This window comes from Cupressus sempervirens, chromosome 10 (genome assembly GCF_028749045.1).
Source record: "Cupressus sempervirens isolate cs-2001-9-10 chromosome 10, ASM2874904v1, whole genome shotgun sequence".
Classification (NCBI taxonomy): domain Eukaryota; kingdom Viridiplantae; phylum Streptophyta; class Pinopsida; order Cupressales; family Cupressaceae; genus Cupressus; species Cupressus sempervirens.
The window spans coordinates 970,497,388-970,516,141 of record NC_143127.1 but is presented as its reverse complement, the minus strand read 5'-3'; the positions used below and the strand labels follow the sequence as shown (position 1 = coordinate 970,516,141).

Genomic DNA, 18,754 nt, shown 5'->3' with positions numbered 1-18,754 from the left:
GTGGGGGGATATAAGTTTTGGGGATGGAAGGAGAAGGATTGATACTTGTGTTCTCAATCTTCCAAGGGTGACTCTTATGGAGGAACATGGGATCCACATAGGAATCAGATAAAAAACCTATCTATTGAGCATACAAAGAATTTTTATTGTGGTCTGGATATTTAGGAAGATTGAAAAAGTAATTTTTTTTATCAAGACTTAATATAGAAAAGATAAAAGAGGGGGGACTATGCGGGCCCTCAAAATTGTTTGGATTGGGAAAATCACTATCCACAGTGAGGGGTTTAACCATAGGTTTACTAGTTTTATCTTGAACTTGGGAAAAAAGAGATGAAGAAACCTGATATGATTGCCATTTGGCTTGACTGCTTAAATTTCCAATTGGTGTTGTCAATGTCTGATGCCCTGTCCTCCCTGCACTTTTTGCCAGATTTGCTATTGAGATGGACCTTGGTTTATGATTATATCACTACTTATCATATGGTTCCAGACCATATGTCTCATCTAAGATTGAAAATGGATTTGTCATTTTAACGGTGTAGTTAAACTTTACAGGGTCCTTATTGAAGGTTGGGCGGAGATTGAAGAATTTCCCCATCTTATCTTCTTGTTTTTCACTAGGGTTTTAGGATGCTCGAAATGTCGATTTTGTATTGCCATCTTCGACCTCTAAGTTGTTTGTCTTCATTTGCAAGGTTCATATTTTTCATTTTTTTGCAATCTGCTCTGCTTTCCGTTTTTTTCTAATTGACAAAAACTTTTCACACCATTAATGTTAATCCTATAAAGAAAATAAACAATCAAATGACAAGGAATTAAAATATGGACCTGCCAAGGAAAGACACATTTATTCTAGGAGAAGAAAGACTTTACATTAATATAAGACTTAAGAAGTAGGAAGCGTACATATATTTTTGAATGGTAATACGATATTTTCTTGATATTAAAAGTTATATTTTGAAATATGAAATTAGTGATTATCCTCATAACTACTATTCATGCTTTTCCAAACTTCCTAACACCACCCCATTAGCATGACCAACTATAAACTAATACAAAAACTTAATTGGATCTAACTCCTAATAATTCCCATTAGACCATGAATTCAAAGCCCATACTATCCAAAACTAGGCATGCAACCATTACATCATATCCAATTTCTAACATACTTAACACACTACCTTGAAGCACACCATTGATACCAACGCCCTTCACTAACAAAATAGGCTACATCCTTTACACACAACTCGTTACACCCAAACAAGGCATGCCCAAGACCAGACATAGATTACAAAGTTCAAATTCAAAGACAAATAATAACCAACATAGAGGTTGTAACTTACTCAACCTTCTTCCACACCATTGGCCCCTTAAACTTCTCCTTTAGAGCTGCAACCACACACTTTATTATGGTTTTACCCAAAATTTTGCTAGCATCTCCATAGTGTATAGAATTTTATGATATAAGATTTTTAGTCAAATTCATTGAAATTTGTATCTATATATCTTTCATTAGCGCAAATGGCTTGTTTAGTACTTATTGTATCTAGGTGATGTTGGTTAGTATATAAAGATTAAATTACATAAACTTTTAGTCAAACTATCAACTCATATTTGTGAATATCAATTTATACAAAACTATTGCTATTAATCACTAATCATTCTTTTAACATTAATTACATTTTTTAGTCTAATTCATTTATCATAGTCAAGTTAATTTATTTAAATCTATCTTTCAAGATCATAAATTATATACTTAAAATTAAATTTATGTTAAGTCAACTACTTAATTTTAAATTACACTAAATATAAATAATAATAATCTCCAAAAATTAAATAATAAACTTACATAGAGGAGACGATCGAGTAGCTGCTCACGTTCTAATGTCCGCTATGTCTAGCATTATAAATCCCTCCCAATTATCGCTCATAAAAAGTCCCCAAAAATGATAGCACATGTACTACACACATGTACTAATAGTTGATCATTTTTTAGCTTTCTTGGTTGCTGATTGGTCTATTTGTGCAAAAAGTGTTATTCTTTTGGTGAGCGGTTATTGGGGGTTGAATATAATGGGTTCCAAGTGATCGTTATAAAATGACACGTTTAGACCACCTCTCACTTAGAGCTCCATAAATGTAGAAAAATCGAAAGTTTAGCCTTAAGCTCTTCAATCACCAACCAAGATTCACCAAAAAAACTCTGGCAAATTTCAACATAGAAATTAAGAATTCTAGGTACTCTAAATTAATCTAAATGACTACTAAGTAGTCTCCTCTAGTATGTACTTTTAAAAGCACACCTCACCTACCTTTTCACAATTTAAATGCTACTAACTAGTAATAATTTCATAACTATAAAAGCCAGATGATAACCCCTTTACCAAAAAACACGAGTTTGAAAAGGGCGTTAATAATACGTGGAACTCTTGCAGTAAGTAATGATTGTACTCGAGTCCTTCCTAGCTTGCATGTCAGTGCCGCTTTGACTGAAATTTCAAAAAAAACGCAAAAAAAACCGAGAAGTTTTGATTTGGAATCCGGGGAATTTTTTTATCTTTTTTTTTTTGGGGGAGCGATTTGACCGAGTTACATAATGCGAACAAAACAACCATATATTTTTCTCCAAGACTTTGGCATGCTATAAAATGTCAATTTTTTGGGGCACGAGTAAGAGGATGAGAAGATCTAGAACACTACCTGCAATAAGTTGCAGGCAACATAAGCGAGGCCAATTTGGGGAAATGGCCAAATCCACCCAATCTTTGTTCTCCAGAAAAGTGGAGCCAGATATGATATTCCCAACACTTTATTCCACTGCTCTTGCTACGCTTGTTCCGCTTTTGTAGCCGACGTATTCTTAAGACCTTAGGTCTCTCCATGCGTACACATCACCCATAATGCCCAACTATTTCCACCTGTGTTAATTGTTTTCGTCCCCTGTTTTCATTAATGATGAGGAGCGGGGCCTCAGGACGGCGCGGACTGCAACGACAGAGGCGTTGATTCCTCTGCTGCATTGCATTGAATTCCTCCTCTCCGATATTGTTGCTTCCGACATCTTCTTCTGAAAATCCTCTGAAACCGCCTCCACCTCTTTTGTCCGTTGCAGCCTGCGATTGGCTATGTCGCAAAGCAGTGCAGGCCTTTTAAGTGAGAATTGAGGAAATGAAGCTGTAGAAGACGGATTTGTTTACGATGGGAAGGGTGAAGCTGATCATCAAGAGGCTGGAGAATCCCAATAACAGACAGGTGACCTACTCTAAGCGGAAGAATGGCATTCTTAAAAAGGCGAAGGAGCTTTCTATTCTCTGCGATATCGACATTGCGCTCATCATGTTCTCGCCCACTGGAAAACCCACAGTCTGTGGTGGAAATAGGAGGTCTGGTTCAATTTTTTTTCGCTCCACTGGTATTCCTGTGAATATGGATTTGTCATTGCAATTAGATTTGATGCGTAGGTGTGAATCAAGTTAAAATGTTCGAAGCAAAAGGTGTGCGTATTGTTTATATGTTACAATCAGCGGATCATCAGGATCAGGATACCAGAGAAAGTCTAAATCACATTTGCATAGCTCTCTGCACTCCGCTGAATGTATAATAGGGTAGGAAAATATGCTGCGTTGCTCAATCGCGCATCATAGGTGAGAAGTTGGACCCACTTCTCTATAGATCTGTAGCCCAATGCTAAAAAGTTGAACGCACTTTTTTGCACTAGATTTGGTCTTTTCCAGTAGGGGTTTATTCATTGCCCAGAACCTTTGGCTCTAAAGGTAGTTTATGAGGTTAGACAACAAAATTCTTTTGTTTATTGGAAGCAGAGATGCAAGTATTTACATTACAGAAGTAATGATACCATACAAGATAACGAATTATAGGAGTGCATTAAGGTAAACAGAAATTCTTCAAACTAGAAGACACACAGCTTCTAAAACTTTTTTTCTTCCAATTGTGACGATTATAGAGAAAAATGGGTAGTCGAAACAGACTATGATGGTACTAACGCAAGTATTGTTATATCAAGTATAAGAAAGGCACAAGAACAAAGAACATTATAGGTGGGTGAAAACTCATAATGGAGAAACTTATTTAACTAGAGATATTGGATCTTATTTTAAGTAACAGGAGCTCACAAAAAATGGTTCTACCAGATTGAAACAGATAACTTTTGAATTTTGCGAGAAACCCATAAGTAGCATTTAAAAATTATCAAACCCTAACGCTTAGCACTATAAATATGACATTGAGCTTCTCAGACCTAAACAGAAGCAGCTTGGCATACATAGTGCATAGAAAGTGGGACATATCTGTAAAACACATATCATCCATTTAAAGTCTGCACTTTAAATACTGTTGACTGGTTAAAGGCACATGAAAAAATTAGAGCTGAATTGAACTCGAGGAAATTTAAAACTCAGAATTCTCAAATAGAAGGAAATCAATTAGCTGGAAAGCTTTGTTCTTGTGAAAAGTTAATGCTCATGGAATAAGTTAAGAAGACGGCCACACAAGATGTTTCTCTTGTCCACAGCACTGTAATTGCTCAACAGCTTCTTCCCTTTTGTGCCACAATGTTCCTTCTCTTTTGTTTTGTACAAAGCGCTTTTGTAAGAAGAACATGACACTGCCCAGCGATCCTTTGAGTCATATCACATCTTACTATCTCTCCCAAAGTAGTGATTATGGTCTCCTACAGAGTGGAGACCTGTATAGGGCAAAAGATTTAATATAAGGATAATTGTTGGGAGCAGTCTTTCAAAGAAAATATTTTGCAATAATGGTGTTCTTTTTTATGATAGGTAATAGGCTGAAGTCCTGATTATTTATTATTTATTTTATAATTTATTAAAATAATTTTAATTTTTATGTGTTAAGCTCAAGTAGACCTGAACTCAAGACCTCTGAGATAAGAGGCTCACAACTTACCATTGTGTTGTAGGCTCTTGCCTTGCAATAATGGAGTTCTTGTATTTTCTTATCCCACTTTCTTTACACTTTGAAAGGAGCAGCAAATAAAAACACTACTTGGGAAATTGCTTTGTCAATCTGACTCACTTAAAGCTAGAACTGATTTATATTAAACTTTACAAATCTTCAATGAAACTGCATTCTTAAAAATAAGGGTGAATGCAACCATAGTTTCAGAAACTGCTAATGGGACAACATAGTTTTAGGATGGGAAATCTTTGAAACCATTTTGCCCTGGCTGGTTTTTCAGACTGAGTAAAAAATCAGACTTTTCTGAGCTCTGAAATCTGCATATTGTGGCATTGTTATAAGGGTTAGTTGCTGATAATGTTTACGAAGCTGATTGTTATTGGTTTGGTACTTACATGCGCCCTTTCTTAAGTAGTTGGAGTGAGTTTGCTGCCCTTATTATGGTCTGATTTTATTATTAGAAACTCTGATATCAATTGCTTATCTCTTTTAATATTGCTATTGTTCTAACACACACTTATTGAGTCGAAAGGACATTTCTGTATGATGCATTAGTTTTTCCTATTGTTGATGTAAGGATGCTAGAGAGTGATGACCTAGCTCCCTCTTCATCTTATTATTTTAACTTAGCCTTTGTTATATCTGTGCAATGTGGTAATTGAGTGGCAAAGGCGCTGCCACCACTTCATCTAGTTATTTTCTGTGTTATTTTATTGACAGAGTGGTGATGGCTCAAACCCCACTCATCTAGTTGTTATTGAGAGCATTGCATATGTTAGGTTATAACTTATTATCATGCATGTTATCTGAAGCTAACAATCAACATTTTGGTTTTCGCTGTGTTGAATATTGCATCTCCATGGTTCCAAAAAAAATCAGGGACAGTTATTACATGATTGTAGGATGTAGCCCCTGCCAGCACCATCAGTAAGTAAGTATTTTCTGTTCAATCATTGCATAGCTAGTTACTGTTACATCAAATGATTGGGTTCTTACCTAAACCTTCGACTACTGGGGCAGTGCAACATCAAAATTTGTAAGAAGTGAACAAGCAACAGACAAGGTGGCAGCCCAAGGAGGAATCATGGAAACAAACATTCATAGGGCCCACATGGAATCAAGGGTAAACATCTGAACTGCGTCTAAGAACCACCATGTCTAAGAAATAGACTCTCTGTAGCAGCGGAATCAACTTCTGCTTTGCTGTTGTATCTTGACACAGCAAAGCAGAGGTAATTAGCGAATAAACAGTTCTATCATTGCTCTTTGAAGATTTACATCAACCTGCAGAATATGCCCAGACTGCATGAGAATTGCTAATGCTGCCTGTAATCGTATACACCACTCCAAACACTCTCACTCGACATTCTGAGCAAACCTTTATTATTGTGGAACCAGGAAAATACAATTATCCAAGGGAGTGAATAAGAGTGTTCCTTTAAAAAGATTTGAATGTTTACAAGTTGAAAATCTAACACATTCTGAGTTTGGTTTTGTGTTCATTTGTATTTGATTCAATACAACACCAACTCAAGAATAAAATTGTAAACTGAATATTATTCTATTGAATATATGTAATGGCCTGTATCTGAGTGGATTAATGAATTTGCTAAAATTCTTGAAAGATTTTGATCTGGTATATTTTAGTTTTAATTAAGGTTGCAATTTAGATTGGTATCTTTCAGTCGTATAAGGGCCACCTCCCTGCCTGCCTATGTATAGTTTTTTTTTTTCAGCTTAATGAAAAAACGAAGCTGCGGATCTGATACCATTGCGACAACCAAGAGAACTTGCTAAGGAGGTGGCTAGATGTCATATCAAATATATGAACTAAGGCCCAACCTTCCATCAAGATCTGACCTTTATTGAAGGGAAGAAGATATGAGAAGCAACCCAGAAAGGAGAATTTCAATATGAAACAATTGGATTAGAAAAAGTACACATTTGAAGCCCTTAAATCTTTGAAGAATATTTAGGGCTTTTTTGACCAAATTAGATTTGTATTTCCCTTTAATTATTATTTGGTTTATCTAGATTGGATAAACCCAAGAGAAAGGGAACTGAAAACATAAGACAAATGAGACTAGAAGAGAAAAATTCAGCAGCAGCAGAAGCAGAACGTGAAATGGTGAAGAGTACAAGAGCACAGGAGGAAGTCAAGGAAGGAGTGATATAGGAGCAAAACGAAAGATCAGAGTCTCAAGATGACAAATTGGAGGACTCCTCAATGTCAAAACATAGTAATCTCCACAAAACATCAGCCCAAATTCTAGTTATGGGCATAAGTGCATCATGTAATGATTCATAGTGTATTAGAAGGATTGGTCCATGCAATAGAGTGGAAAATATTAGTTGTGATGTTGAGATGATTGGTTTGTTTCAGATTAAGGCCACAAAGAAATGCAGGTCTATCTAGAAACTACAATGATTATGCACTCCAATTACATGGAGGTGGGCCATGAAATGTTCACACTCCTTTGTTACATGATTGCGAAGAATAGTGATGGAGTTTGGTAGTGGAGCGGCAAGCAATGATTTTGAGGTAGGTGTTGGACCTTGGTATTAATTTTGGTGTGCAGGTGCAGATTGCTTGAACACAAGCAATCTTTGGGATGGGAGGACTGAAATGTCCCTGATTTGGCTACTAGTTGATGTTACTAACAGCCTTGATAAATGAAATTTACTAATTGATGTTAATAACAGCCTTTAGGTTGACTTGCTTGATATAAACATCATTAAATATTTTGTTTTATTGTAGAGGCCAACTTGGATGAAATGTTATAATGTCCATTATCTAATCTTCTGATGGCATTGAAAGATTCATGTATTTATTGAGGTTGTGGTTGGAGTGGAAGGCATTGATGCATTCCAAGGTTGTTGTATTGCACAAATACAATTGAAGCTCAAACAAAAGCTTGAATCTTCAACTATAGTGAAGATGTAGTGCTTGCCAACACCATCATCAGTATTTTCTATTCAATCATTGTGTAGTTGGTTATGGTTGCATCAAATAATTTGGTTCTTTCTTGAATATTCAACTATTAGGGTAGCACAATATTGGACTACGTAAGTACAGAAGCACCACTCTAGGTAGCAACCTGTTGTCTGGATATCAGAGTTGCTTCAAAAATTTAAAATCCTCGCCATTTTAGCAATGGTTATTTTGAGAAAAATAGTACTTAAGGTATGGCTTATGCGTTTGCGATCTGTATAAATCAAGTGTCCCCATTTTCATCTTTTTGAACATAAAATGAGCCGGAACATGCCTCACTTTGAGCACTAAAATGGTCGCTTCTCAAATTTTTAAGCAATTTTGTTTTCCAAATTTCTTTAGCTTGTTCCTAGCTCTGCCTGGCAGTTCAAATTTTCAAATTCTAGTGCCTAAGTCTTAAGATATCGCAGGTCAATGGAAGGTGTTAAAATGCGTGTTTTTCATCCACATCATTAACCATTAACCTTTAAAAGGTTAAGGTTCTTTTAGAATACTTGTTTCAGTCCGAAATCTTAACCTCTCGTCTCAAATGAGTTAAGATAAAATTTTCAAACACGCTTTCCATACCATTAACCTTAACCTCCAAAATCAAAAGGTTAAGATTGAATGCTAAAACATGTGTTTTGGGTTCGGTTTTTAACCTCTCTGACGAAGTTGATAGAGATTAAGAATTGAAAGATGAATCAAGATCAAAGATGTCATGCTGCCCGCTGATGAGGATAATTTTGATGAAGTCTTCATCGTCTCGGGATCAATGTGCAGTGAAGTTCATGTTATCCATCTTAATTGTGAATCTTTGTGAAGATGGAAAAATCAATGAGACCCCAATGTTTATTTGACAAAGTGTAAGGTCTTGAGATGTCAATGGAGAACATGTCACACGTTTGACAAATGCCTCTAGTATTGTGCCGCTTGTGGGATGTGGAAGTTTGAGTAGACAAGAACACCAAACGTAGCTGTGTTTGCAAGGAGAATCGGTTTTGGCGAGTGAAAATGTGATGATTCGATTGGAATGTCTTTAAAACTCTTGAGTAATATACCCCAAACATACTGTGAGCAATTGTTCTAATGGGTATCACATATAAAGATTCTGGGAAGACCCTTTGTTCATTTAGAACCATGCAGTGACATGAGTGTTTAGTTAAGCAAAGGGCTCATCTCATCTCCAACAACATTTTGGAACACATGATAGATACGTGTGTGACAAACTGCAAGGCCCTCACACGGGCAAGAACATAATAATATGCACTATCAAAAGTGGAGTTTATAAATTTTTTTCATCCAAATGCGATTAGCTGTGATTGAGCCAAACTTTTCCACCTTGGCATTGAGTGTACAACAAGGGAAGTCACCTGAAGCTCATTGGTGTTTTCTAAAACTCGTGGGAGTTCTTGGAGCAAAGCGAGGAGCACATCATCTTCTTTTGAAACCGGCTAAGATGCCATCATGGCCATCTCTCCTACCTCAACGCACACTATATAAGATTGCCATCACATTGCGAAGACAATGAATGTGCGGTGCATGAAGACCAGCGAATTGTATGACAAATTGCCTCAAGAGATTGAGAAATTGTGGAATTGGCTAGCTATATGAGTAATAGCCATGCAAAATGTGGAAACATTGAACAAACTAAAACAGTGCCACTATGTGTTTGATAGGGTACGCCAAAGCAACAACATTTTGTGCCACCACACTCGCAACATATTAACAATCAACCCCACGCAAGTGCTTTGAGACATAAAAAATGAATTCAATTTAGAGGCGCAAAGGTGCATATGCAATACAAAGTGGAAGCATGCAAGGCATGTGAATTGTTTGTCAAAATGCCGACCCCATCATGATGGTCAATTTGCCAAGTTAAATGTTGCAGAACCCTTATAAGTAGACTTATGGAGTAGCAGTGTTCAACATGCGGGTTCTTTGACAAGAAGCAAGGTGTGTGAATTGCTTGCTAGAAGGCCTCGAGAAGAAGCTTTGGGTGATGTGTGGACTTTCATTGAATTATGATTGAAATTGATTTCTAATTGAATGATCAAGCCTTAGATTTTTCCACTGAGCCTTCAAATAAGATGCGAAGTACATAATTGCACCATGCCTGTGACTTGTTTGACAAATAGCCCATTGAAAAGTGATCTCAACAGGTAAAGTGATGATGAAATGTCCATTCAAAACATGAATTGATCACAAGAAGTGCCGAAGTTGAAGGCATTTGAAGTAATCAAAAAAAGGATCAGCAGGTAGATCATGAAGTATCAAAGGTTCGATTATTCTCTCATTTTGAAAAGTACGCTTCTCGACATCGGCGACATCGTCTTAGTAAGCGTCAGCACACAAGATTTTTGGTCATCTCTTGAAAGTAATGACAGGACCCCCTTGACTGGGAAGATATTGGAAAGCAGAATAGCTCGAGCTGGAGGTCATCCTATATCAACATAGTGTCCGGATCTAGTATTGGAATGTATGAAAGCTTTCCTCCCAAATACCAGAGAAGTCATTGCATTAGATAATAAAGTGATCGTCCATTTGGATCTTGCGTCTATTGCTATTGCTTTTCGGTTGCCTATCAGAGAACAATATGCCAACATAGATATAAGGATGACAAAGGAGTATTATGTTGCAAACCAGACTTAGTGTTTGAACATTGTTGCCAGATTGTGGGTCTCGTAGCCAAGGAAAGGCAAATCTTTGTTGGCAAAGTTCATCCATAGATCATCGCTAAAGGAAGATGTGGCGAATATGGTAATCCATCCGAGTAGAATAATGGGACTTCGAGATTCGCATGAGTTGGAAGGTTGGATGTTTCTGTTCATCAACATGGTCTACGAAGGGAAGCAACACATTGACTAGGCAGAGCTTATAAGTGATTCCCTTCATAGAAAACTCATAGAACTCCAAGCTAATGATTATTTCTACATGACTTCCTACCTCTTCTACGCTATTGCGAGCACAAAAAGTTGGCTTGGGCTTAATAGACAGGGTATGTACAATGATGCAGCTATCATTTACAATCATCTCCCTCAGTTGCAGTATGAAAGTAGCCTACACCATTTTAGAAGAGTGAATGATGCATTCACGATGTTGACTGTAAGGGAACTTCAAGGAAACATGGGACTCAAAATTTTATGAGAAGCAACAATGGCAGTTCAAAAGTATGAAAGTTACTTCATATAGTTCTTGAAGTTCACTTATATCTGATTAGCCGCTTATGATGGATACCCCCTTATGCTACCTAGATTCGTTGATGATAAACTGGTGTTGATCGAAATGTGCAGGCAAATCAGTCAAATTAATAAGCTTTGCAAGAATAGGAGGGCTAGCGAGATATCTTTTCTTATTGGCATCGGGCATTACAAGTGTGATACTATAGCAGATGCAAGGAACATGGAGAGATCCATTGCCAAGATTAATTTATATCCTTACACTATGTGGTTTCCTTATGACAGTAAAAGCTATGCAATCAATGGGTTAAAGCTAACTCTTAGCCTTGGTCACTTTCCGACTCTAGAAGATTTTTGGGAAGATTGTGAAAGTGATTTCGAAGTCAGGAAGCAAGACTAGATGCAGATTATTGTAAGGCAAGTGATAGATTTCAAAGTGGATGTTGACGTAACAAACATAGAAGACGATGAAGGTTCTGATCGATCCTTTCTACTATGAGAAGATTGAACTACTAGAACTTTCACCAATTGATTGGTCTATTTAGGAGTTGAAACGTTTGAAGGAAAGAACCACCCATGTGATCAAAAGAATAGAGGAATAGGTAAGTAAAATGAGGATAGAAAATACGGCTACTAAACTTCAAGGTAGATGGGGTAATCCTACCAGGAGATACAACAATCAAGAAGAATCATCTCGTATGGCACTTGAAGTGACTTCGACTGAAAAAATGCAGCAATTGGATACAAGTGGTATTGGTGATGACAAAGATCCGAATCAGCCTGTTGTTTTATCTAGAGCATGTGAAGTTGAATTTATAGTCAAAAGGACAAAATTGAAGGCTAAAGCTGACAAGGTGAATAATTAAGAAAATAGACCTAATGAAAATGTTCATAAATCTCAAGTTGTTGAACAACATATTCCAGTTGCCTCTTCACTTGAAATAGTAGTTCTTCCTTAGAAATTTTCTCTCGAGATATTGTTGATAGACATCATGCAGATAGATAACTGGTTATTTAACACTGAAGATTTAATGGTGATCACTGAAAATCGAGTAGACAATACACGAGTATCATCTCAAGCTCCTACAACTTCATGGCTACGAGCAAGTCTACAAAATAAAAAGAAGGCCGTCCAAGTAGTCTTGCCTCGAATTGATGCGATTTTTGGTTTTCTGGTTTTCTCCGAAAACCTCCTAAAGTGAAGAGAACCAAGGTGATGTGTAGGTTGGCCATTGATAAAACTTTATTTAATTTATGTGTAGAAATAGCAAGGCCAATAACAAAGAAGAGTGTGGAAGAAGCCTCAGAGTCGGATTTCACTCTAAGCAAAGTTGATCTTGAGCCATCAAGTGTACAAGGAGATTTTCATAACTCTGAGTTGTCTGCGGCACAAATATTACAAAGAGCAAAGAAGGAAAAGAAGTCAAAGGAACAACTCAAAGAGCAGGTGCAAATGTTGGTATCATACATTAACTCAGTTAGGACTTCTTCCAATGCCCAAGCAATAATTACTTCACCAGCTCTTATGGGTCCTGAAGGTATTCTTGATCACACTGCAGTAGACAAAGTAAACAAGCAAAAGTCTCATAGTATGATGATAGGAGCGATAGGATGATAGAAGATGCTTCGAAGTTCATAAATGAAGTGAAAGAAATATGCGGGAAGATCAACGTACAGGTGGAAGAGATGTCCAAAGGACTTGAAATCAGCAAGGAACGAAAGGCCACTTGGCAAGGAGATGTTGATGAATTGCAAGAAATGTCAAAGGTTAATGTGAACACTCTAATCCTTGAATAGGTGCACATATGGAGTAAGAGTATCAACTAGAAAGTGATAAACATTAGTAGAGGGATCACCGAATTTGAAAAATTGATAGTGGCGTGTGAGCAGACAAAAGGGAAAGTCTCGGATGAAGTGGTCACAATTATTACAGGTGGAATAGCAATGAGCGACCTTCAACATGTTGATTGTTAGTTTCTCCTAGATTCCGTTAGTGTTAGGATTCATTCTGAGATAGAAATTAAGTGTTGGATGCTGAAACTATGGTGAAGCTCAGCCTAGTCTCCCTCACTCTGGAAGATTGTAGCATTTCGACATATCAACAAGTGCTTCACAACCAAGCTTAAGATGGAAAATGTATTGATTCCAAATTATGATTTGATGGTAGCGATACTTGATGCCTACAGGGCTTTCCAGAACAAATCTATCACATCTTGATAGATGGATTCTAGTAGCTAGAAGCCTTAGTGATCAGATGTATATCTCATGCTCTTTTTGATGAATTTTGGCTAGAGTCATGTTTTTAGATGTTTTCCTTGTATAGGTTAATTTTTGTAAGGATAATTAACCTTGCCAAAATCACGTAATTGGGAGGTAGTTATTAACCACAGAGGAGTATTTCTTAACCTCAATGTCTATACAAGGAATCATTTTGGTTTTGTAAGGGACTTTTTGGACTTTGGAATTAGAGAATATTCATGGTAGAATTTTGGTAACAAGACAATTTTTGGAAAGCGTGTATAGATTTTGTCTTTGTAATTAGAAATTCCTCTTATGTTCTTGGTACAAGAAAACGAAGGAAAGCACATTTTGGGTTCTCTTTCTACAAATCTTAATTGTTGAAGTGTTAATTCTCTTTGCAGTGAGTGTCTTCATGGTATTATGCAAATGTTCATGAATCGTTGAATTAACATTGTGCTAATGATAACCTTCAAGCGTAGATCTTGATTGCTCTTATTAGCAATTTAAGTTAATCTTAGAAAGCTTTGAATTTGTTTGGTGCATTAGTCTTTAGTAGCTTTCTCTCTAACCTTCAAGTTCAAATACATTTTTATTGGAAATATCAAAACTTATATCTTACGAGGGAGCTGCCCTGCTCAAACACGGAGGAAGATTGCAAGTTGATAGTGATCGGATGCAATCTCTCCAACTGTTGGTACGATTGTCATTGTTTACAGGGCGAACAATGTCAGTTTCACAAATAACTTCACAGTGAGAAATATGTTTACCAACACAACCTAAGGAGGAATCACAACAAACAGCATCCATAGAATCCAAATAGAATCAAGAGTAATGTTTGAATGGGGGCTATGAAACACAAACTTTCTATAGCAACAAAGTCAACTTCTACTTTGTTGTTGTCCCTCGACATAACAAAGCAGAGATAGTTAGTGAATAAACGTTTTTATCATTGCTCGATGAAGAGTCATTCTTCCTAGGATTTGTAGGGCAATTTCAGGGAGTCATGGCACTCAAGGCTGAATTTAATGCTTTCATTAATGTTTGGAATGAGCTTATGCTTATCAAGGATAAACTATGCCCTTGCTACAAGCTTTGGTAGATATTCTTGAGTGATTATTGATTAAAGGCAAAGTGATTAAAGCGGGAGGAAGTGATAACATAGAGACGCTTAACTTTGTAGGTTCACAGGCTAAAAGTTTTGGAAAAGATAAGGAATGACATTGCTCATCTTTGGGTGCAAATACTTTGAATGCAATAAGGATTGCCTGCTTTGAAGAGCCAAGTGAAGAAAACATAAACGTGGAAATCCTGGGCGAAAGATTGAGATCTTTCAACGGTGGAGAAAATGGTATCATTAGACTTGGAAGGTCTCTCATCTCTGAGACTTCTCATGACTTTAGTAGGAGACAATGTAGCTAAATGGGAGAAAATGATTGTTGCAACCAAAACTGAAATGGATTAAGCAGAGAGGAGATTGGAAACACACCTACACCTCCAACGAATGAAGTCAATAACATGGTCTCAAAGTTCCTTGAATGGGTAGAGAGAGAAGGAGATAAAGGAAATATTATTTTAGATGATAATTTGATGTAGGCTTATATGGCAAACTATTTTCTCATTGTTTGGTTGTCTAGGTGCTTAATTTTGACTATGCCACCTTTTTGGTGTCGTTTGTTTGTTTGGTACTTTAATGTAACATTTCTATTAGGTTGTTTTTGGAATATGTATCTCATTGGTTGATAGGGTGACAACCGTAATTAGGGTTTGTAGGATGCAATTTGGGCTATCAATTCTGATTTAATCTTGGTTGTCCGTTGTATTTGAGCTCCCTATATAAGGATTGCTCCTCTCATTTTTAAAGGATATGTTGGAAAATTAATGCAAAAAATAATGCCAAATTTGCTCTACTTATCATTGTTGTGTTTTGCATTGTTATAGTTGTTATCAAGTTTGAATAATTGCATGGTTACTTTCATCCTCACTTGGAATAGATTTCATTTCAAGTTGCTTTTCATTTCAAGCTGTTGAGATAAAGTAGAATAGAATTTGCTTCAAATAGTTAAGTTGAATAAAAGTAGTTGTAGATGTTTACTTGCATGACTCGAACAAATGCAGGCCACTAGCCTCTTGTTGAGTGTAAGTTTACCTTGCATGGTTAGCCGATGAATGATAGTACTTAACTTCAACTGGTATGGTATCTTTAGTTTGCATCTATTTTATGGGATTGAGGAAGAAATGTTGATTTGAAAATCTCTAGGTATACCTTAGAAGCTTGCACTAGATGAGGGGAGTCACGGATCAAGCTACATCTAGTAGAGTCCATGCCACTCGCAAGTCCTTGTATTCAAGATTAGGAGTAGAAGTAGAAATCAAGTTGAGAAATCAGGGGTTTGAAAGCCTAAAAACACTATCTTCATTGCACATTGTGAAGCCAAAACCTTAGAAGTGCATTGTCAAATCTTGAGATACAGTGTAAGTCCCCAAGTGATCACATTCTTTCACTAAGTGAGTATCCACAGTTAATGGAACCTTGAAGTCATTTCATGATCTTACTTTGCAAGCTTAGCATAAGAGATGACCTTTTATCAAGAGAGGATTGAGTATTTGGTGTTTCATTATGAAAAATTGACTATTTGATTCTGCATGTTTTAGTGGAACAAAACTCACACCAACAATTTTCCTATTAGGGACTAGCAAAAACACTAGGTACAAGAACTTACTAGGTACAAAACCTAATTCACACCATCATTACACCATTAACATCCCTCTATTAGGCCCATATTTGGGTCAATAACATACCAAATTATCAATATGATGTAGATTCTGTGATCAACATCATCCACTTTGAATGACTGTTGCAAAAATGATTTTACATTTCCTGAGTGACTGAAAGAGATGAATAAAACTTTGAGAACTTGGAATGTACACTTAATGGACACCATTGTTTGAAGCTTCAAGTTAATTATGCCCATAATCAGGCATTTCAAAGCTTTCAAGAATAGATTGGCATTTGATAAATCACATTTACCCAAGTCTGATGCTGTTTAAGAACATGATTGTTCTCTTATTTTACTTCTCCAAGAGTATTAATGTCATGTTAATATGACTGCATAAGTCATTTTGCTGTTTGTAACTTAAAGTTAGAAAATAAATGACCTTTGAAAATGCCATTTAAGTTATAGACTAAAATAATGATTGAAAGATCAGTTAGACATGGAGAAGCCTATATATTCAAGGTTGAATTGTTAAGAATGGGACAATTTTCTTTCTAGAGACTTTTTCATTCTTAGACATTTGCATAGTAGCAAAAAGAGGCTTTGAGTTTTGAGCTCTTTTTTAATTTTAATTTTAACACATAACTTTTGCTTTTCTATTTCAGCAACATGGAAGAAGTTATAGCAAGATTTGCTCAACTAACACCACAAGAAAGAGCAAAAAGGTAGATTTTAATTGTCAAGCTTTTAACTTGATAAGGATTTTAGAGAATTTTTGTTCTTTGAAATTATCATTTTCTATAAAGGAAAGACATGCAGATTACTAATTTATGTTTTTATTTCAACAGGAAGCTAGAAAGTCTCGAAGTAAGATACTCAACCACCATTCTTTACTGACTAGTTTTTTTTGTTATATAACCTTTAGTAAGCATTTTAATATGAATAATTATTGTAGTTTCATTATGTTATCATATATGTTCTGTGTGTAGCTTTTCATGACAGTTTCTTTTCCATCTTGGATAAAAAAGCTCACTTATGATGCTGATCATGTTAAAACTATTGTATCTTAGGCACTCAAGAAAACATTTAAAAAGCTAGACCACGATGTTAATATAGAAGAGTTTTTGGGAGGAAGGTAATTGTTAATTTATTAAACTCCATTAATGTTGCCAGTCTCATAGTTCTTTTGCTTTTCTTCCCATTTTTTAAACAGCCAAGAAACTAACACTAATTATTTGTTTTGTGGACTTACCTTATTCAGCAATCAAATAACTCAGGTACACTTTTTTCTTTTCCATTCTTATTTTTTGCTTAATTGCGCAAACTATATTGGTGTTTTTCTTTTTTGAATCGTTATCATCTCATTTGATGTGTGTAAGATGTAATTGAACTTCATTAGACTTGTCATGATCTCTTACCATCCTTTAGGAAGTGATTGCAAGGAAAATTAGATAAAAGATCAACGATATTTGTTAAACTATACTATAACATTTCATTTTTAAACGTTTTCAAAAGGCAATGAAATTATACTCTCAGCCAACAACTTGCAGTCTTGTATTGCTAGATCTTATCTCACTCAATTATGGGAAATTGTTCACGGAGATCTGAAATCTTGCATGAGAGTTCCATTCCTGTACTTGGTGTATCTGTTGTATTCTCCGGTCCATGTTTATGTGGTAATCAGTGAAAGCCAGAAGCATATACACAAACACTTAGAAAATGTACTTGAGCACACGACACATGGAATGACACTATCTAAATGAATATACATGCTCGCAATAGATTTTCTTATTATTTAGTAACAAAGCACATAAGGAAAGAATCTGCAGGCCAGGTTTTTGCTATGGTATACAAGTCTCCTAGATTGTCTTTATGGGGATGACTTATTTCGAGTTTGATAACGTTGAGAAAAATGCATGGTTCGTGCTGGTTTAGGAATCAAATACCATTTCTTAGATGCACAGCTCACAACTTCAACACAACATAGTCAATTTAAAATATGTGGCATGAGATTATATTTTCACAGGAATTAAGCTCAGGATCTTCATTTGGATATCCATGTAATGTGTCTAAAAGGGAGTACTTGCATTGGAGAATGTCAGTGAACAGTGTTTTCAGGGTTTTGTGTGTTAAAAAGCATCAATCCTACTAACTCAAATTAATTGCATGTACATCTATTGCAGTTTTCATAAGACACCATTATTGATTGTTCATTCAACTAAAAAAAGAGCTATTTACAATCTTTACAATTAGATCCATTGTGGGAGCAAACATTTGCCATATATTTTCTTGCTACTACATGTCCGATGCCTCCTCACCCAAAGCTCCTTTTGTTCATCATAATTTCACAAGCAGATGATGATTTGCATTCGGTGATGCCAAGCTCCCTTACCAATAAGTAAATGTCATACCACAAATGACGAGCAAAGTGCCAAGCATAGGTACAAATATCTGTGCACTATCCATGCTTTATACTGTGCATAAATCTGCCTGCAAGGTCCAGTGAAATCTAAGCCAAACCCATGATTTAAATGGAATGTTGTGGGTGTGTTTGTGTCATAAAACTACAGCTATACAAACTATTCATGTGACTAGTATAAGTCATTATATCATCTTACAAACACTTCATTTTGATAAATCCAGCCCATTTTTTAATGCATCCCTTAAAAGCTACACTAAATTTTTTGGGGAAGCTGACTGAATTTAGAAGT

The 18,754-nt window shown here is 36.1% G+C and overlaps 1 protein-coding gene across 5 annotated transcripts in view; it reads left to right on the top strand.

The window, feature by feature from the left end:
• The first annotated feature begins 2,622 nt into the window (after positions 1 to 2,622).
• The window catches only part of LOC149537217 (agamous-like MADS-box protein AGL65), an 89,497-nt gene continuing 73,365 nt past the window's right edge, over positions 2,623 to 18,754 (top strand). For 3 of the 5 annotated variants that reach the window (XM_089807390.1, XM_089807389.1, XM_089807391.1), the window contains exons 1-5: positions 2,623 to 3,383; positions 16,709 to 16,768; positions 16,892 to 16,910; positions 17,114 to 17,178; positions 17,305 to 17,320. In XM_089807390.1, coding sequence (XP_089663516.1) covers positions 3,199 to 3,383; positions 16,709 to 16,768; positions 16,892 to 16,910; positions 17,114 to 17,178; positions 17,305 to 17,320 — 345 coding nt within the window. In that variant the 5' untranslated portion in view covers positions 2,623 to 3,198. Of the gene's footprint in view, positions 3,384 to 5,465; positions 5,870 to 5,958; positions 6,062 to 16,708; positions 16,769 to 16,891; positions 16,911 to 17,113; positions 17,179 to 17,304; positions 17,321 to 18,754 lie in introns of those variants that run through there. The other 2 variants (XM_089807393.1, XM_089807392.1) reach the window with 2 other exon arrangements.